This window comes from Humulus lupulus, chromosome 7 (genome assembly GCF_963169125.1).
Source record: "Humulus lupulus chromosome 7, drHumLupu1.1, whole genome shotgun sequence".
Classification (NCBI taxonomy): domain Eukaryota; kingdom Viridiplantae; phylum Streptophyta; class Magnoliopsida; order Rosales; family Cannabaceae; genus Humulus; species Humulus lupulus.
In genome coordinates, this window is record NC_084799.1 from 23,755,858 (window position 1) to 23,759,691 (window position 3,834).

At 33.7% G+C, this 3,834-nt stretch overlaps 1 protein-coding gene across 1 annotated transcript; it reads right to left on the minus strand.

Moving 5' to 3' along the window:
- Positions 1-2,773: 2,773 nt before the first annotated feature.
- LOC133790955 (histone H2A.1-like) lies at positions 2,774-3,602 on the minus strand. Its single transcript, XM_062228812.1, has 2 exons — positions 3,312-3,602; positions 2,774-3,185 (listed from the first exon to the last, which is right to left on the minus strand). Exons 1-2 carry the CDS (start codon positions 3,513-3,515, stop codon positions 2,958-2,960), a joined length of 432 nt encoding a protein of 143 aa, XP_062084796.1. The 5' UTR covers positions 3,516-3,602; the 3' UTR covers positions 2,774-2,957.
- Positions 3,603-3,834: the final 232 nt, after the last annotated feature.

A 3,834-nucleotide genomic window follows, 5' to 3' on the forward strand; every position in this document is an offset into this window, starting at 1 on the left:
AACTGAAAAGATTAGATCTAATCGACATACGCATTATCGTCCTGAGCATGAAATGCTTGACCGACCTTAAGTTCGATGAAAAACAAAAGTGCTTGTCTAGTCTAATGGGTAGTCATTTAGAGCCAAGGCCAGAAGGCACAGGTTACTGCATCGTCACATGGCTAAGGGTGCGGAGCCCATGTTAGTGACTCACTCATCTAATTTAAATTAGTGACTTACCCATCAGTCACTACTCTGATTAAGGCTACACGCTCTAGCATGATTATCAGAATCTCGATATTATCTTATTAGGGCTACAAGCCCCAGCAAGGTTACCAAAACCTTGAAGTGATATTCGCTCATCTATTTAGGGCTGTAAGTCTTGTATAATTAACATAATCATCATTTGATATTATATACATGCAGTAATGAGTTTTCTTGCTGAGTCTTGGCTCACGGGTACTATGTGGTGCAAGTAAAGGGAAAGAAAAGTTCACCTAGCCTTGAGTGGAGAGCATAGGTGGCGATCTATACATATATGGCCGCTTGACCACCACGGCCAAGGAGTTTCTCGGAGGAACTACCCTATTTTGCCGCTTAGGTCGGCGGGTTATAATTATACACTGTAATGACTGTTTTGGATTGTAAATAACTTGTAAACGCTTTTATGGGCCCATGTATAATTTTATGTTTTAAATAAAATATATCCTTTCATTTTGATCGAGTTTTTCACCTTAGCCTGTTAATAACACCTAGATGCACGTTTATAACCAAATGACTCGATTAGCGAGTTAAGCATGGTTCAAAGCTCACAATAACGGTCTTGGAGTAACCAGGGCGTTACATGGTAGTTCTAGTATATTGCATATCCGCGGATCCCCAGAGACTCGGGATCCCTTTATACGTATATTTATGACCAGGCTGTCATATTTAATGTCCCAGATATTAGGAGTTCATTTACTTTGTGATCAAATCATATCCTAAAATAAATGAGAATTATTTGTATTAAATGTAATAATTATGTAAATGCGTGATTGACTCACGTGGTTACCCAAACCTATCCATAGAATTCCCTTATAAATACTAGGAATATTTGACAGGAAAGGGTACCGTTTTTTTTTGTAATACCGAAACTTTGCCAAAATAGAAAGAGAAAAACAACAATAATTTAGACTCGTGGTCTAGGTGGATTTTAACCATTGAACTACGTAAAAATTATGTGTTCTTGAGTGAATTCATTTATTTTTCATTATGATTTATTAAACACTAATCTACCTTATTATTTCTTAATGCACTATTGGCGAAAAACCACATCAAAAGACTATTTATATTGTTGAACCAACATTGTAATCTTGATGTTGTTGTGAGCCTCTAGTTATACTAGAGAACATTGTAATCTCATTGTTGAACTTTGGTGATAGTGGGTGATTTATGTGGACTACGATCCCCGTGATTTTTTTCCACATTGAGTTTCCACGTAGTAATCTTGGTGTTTAACTTTTATAGTTGATCATGATTTATATTGCTAGTTGTTATGTGTGATAAATAATCCTATTTTTTACATACAAAAAGAAAAAAGTTTGTGATTATTGCAATAACTTTTCCCACTACCATGACACATCATCAAGTTAAATTGAGAGAACAATTTTATAAAAACATCTTGTAAAGCTTATTTATGAAATTATAATGAGAGTAAATTACCAAAATCTCCATATAAAGTTTATAGAAAACTTACGTAAAGTTCAGTAGAATAATTACTTTTTTGTATGGTAAGATAATTTTGTATTAATAGTTATGAACTTCGTATCTTTGAGACACAATGAGCTACCATTACTGATAGTTTGGGTATAAAGAGTTGTTACATCAGTCATTAGAATAATCACCGATAGTATTGTAACTAAGAGTTACCATTACTTCTGAAGAATTATCTTATTAGACAATAAAAATTTAGTTGAGAAATATATTGTAATAATGAATTATAATTTTATGAAGAATAATTTGTAATAAATAAAAAGATTTTGTAACAAATTTTTCTTTACAACTTAAGTATCATACTTATAATTTATTTTTTCGTAACTATGAATTGCTAATAACTTTAAGATTTCCTATAAAGTTCCCAAATACTTATCCACACCGAAATTAACATATTATCATCAATTGTCAAATAGTTTACATAGTCACTAACAATATATTTCTCAATTTCTAGCTCTAATAATAGTATAAAATAAATAAATAAATTTTCAATTAGTAATTTTATGAAGAATAATTTGTAATAAATAAAAAGATTTTGTAACAAATTTTTCTTTACAACTGAAGTATCATACTTATAATTTATTTTTTTGTAACTATTGCTAATAAGTTAATAACTTTAAGATTTCCTATAAAGTTCCCAAATACTTATCAGCACCGAAATTAACATATTATCATCAACTGTCAAATAGTTTACATAGTCACTAACAATATATTTCTCAATTTCTAGCTCTAATAATGGTATAAAATAAATAAATAAATTTTCAATTAGTAATTGTCACTACACTTGTAGTCACATTATCAGCAACACTCTTCATAAAAACGAATTAATAAAGAATGAATAGCAGCAAATCACCACCATGATTAAAAGCGAATGAAATTTCGCAATATCTCAATAAAACAAAACAACTTAAAAAATTAAAAACCTTAAAACAAGAGTACACATACCATGATACGCATAAGGTCCGTAGGAACAATCACTCAAGTTCTTACATAAAAATTTAATTTAAAATTAGGAGGGAAAATATTAAAAGGCAATAAAAGATTGGAAAAAGAGTAAATATCCATTAATAATAGAACTTTCTGATATACCAAACTACATATTTGCATCAAACCAAAAAAAAAAAGACAAATACAAAAACTAACTGCATATCCGAAACTACATAACATAACCAAATAATTAGTTTCTCTGCTCAATTCTTTTTCCTATTCTTCTCTTTTTTTAGCATTTAGGCCTTTCTGGGAGACTTGGGGGCAGGCTTCTCAGCTTCAGCAGCCTTAGACTTCTTTGGTAGCAAAACTGGGTTGATGTTGGGAAGAACACCACCGCTGGCAATGGTAACACCGTGAAGTAATTTCCCCAACTCCTCGTCGTTCCTCACAGCCAATTGAACGTGCCTGGGGTTGATCCTGTTCTTCTTGTTGTCACGGGCTGCATTTCCAGCCAATTCCAAAACCTGCATTTTGTTCAAGAAAACCAAAATTAACAATCTTGAACAATCGAACAAGTTGTTCATCAAAACCAAAGAAAGAAAGCCCGAATGGCCTTTCTCGAGATTCAGAAATGAAATCCATAAACTTACCTCAGCAGCGAGATACTCAAGCACGGCAGCGAGGTAGACCGGAGCACCGGTACCAGTTCTCTGAGCGTATCTTCCCTTCTTCAGGAAACGAGCGATACGACCGACAGGGAACTGAAGCCCAGCCTTAACGGACTTCGTCACGGATTTCTTCCTGTCGCCGCCTCTCCTTCCTCCGGCTCCCTTGGTTGCTTTGGTGGAATCCATTGCTGAATGTTCGAAGTTTTCTCTGAAAAAGGTATCGAAATGATTCGATTTTGGAGGGATTGCGAATTGCTTTGTTCTGAATTTGATGGAGCGGTGGAGCCAAATTTATATAGGGCGGGTATGGGATAGATCTGCCACGCTGGCAATCCGCGAGGTTTAATTTTAGTGGAAGCCGTCCACTATTGCGAATAAAAGAACTCACCTGCAATGTGTCGCTTTGTTAGTTTTTTTTTTATTTTTTAAATGAAAAAAATAATAATAATTTTACTTGGGCCTCCACTATTGGGGTGAAAAGGACTCAAACAGTTATAAGTCACAT

What these genes read in the sequence shown, in the direction of transcription:
- LOC133790955 (XM_062228812.1), bottom strand. Translation starts at nt 3,515, where the DNA reads ATGGATTCCACCAAAGCAACCAAGGGAGCCGGAGGAAGGAGAGGCGGC. An exon ending in TTGAGTATCTCGCTGCTGAG is followed by an intron (nt 3,186 to 3,311) that starts GTAAGTTTATGG and finishes AACAAAATGCAG; the next exon opens with GTTTTGGAATTGGCTGGAAA.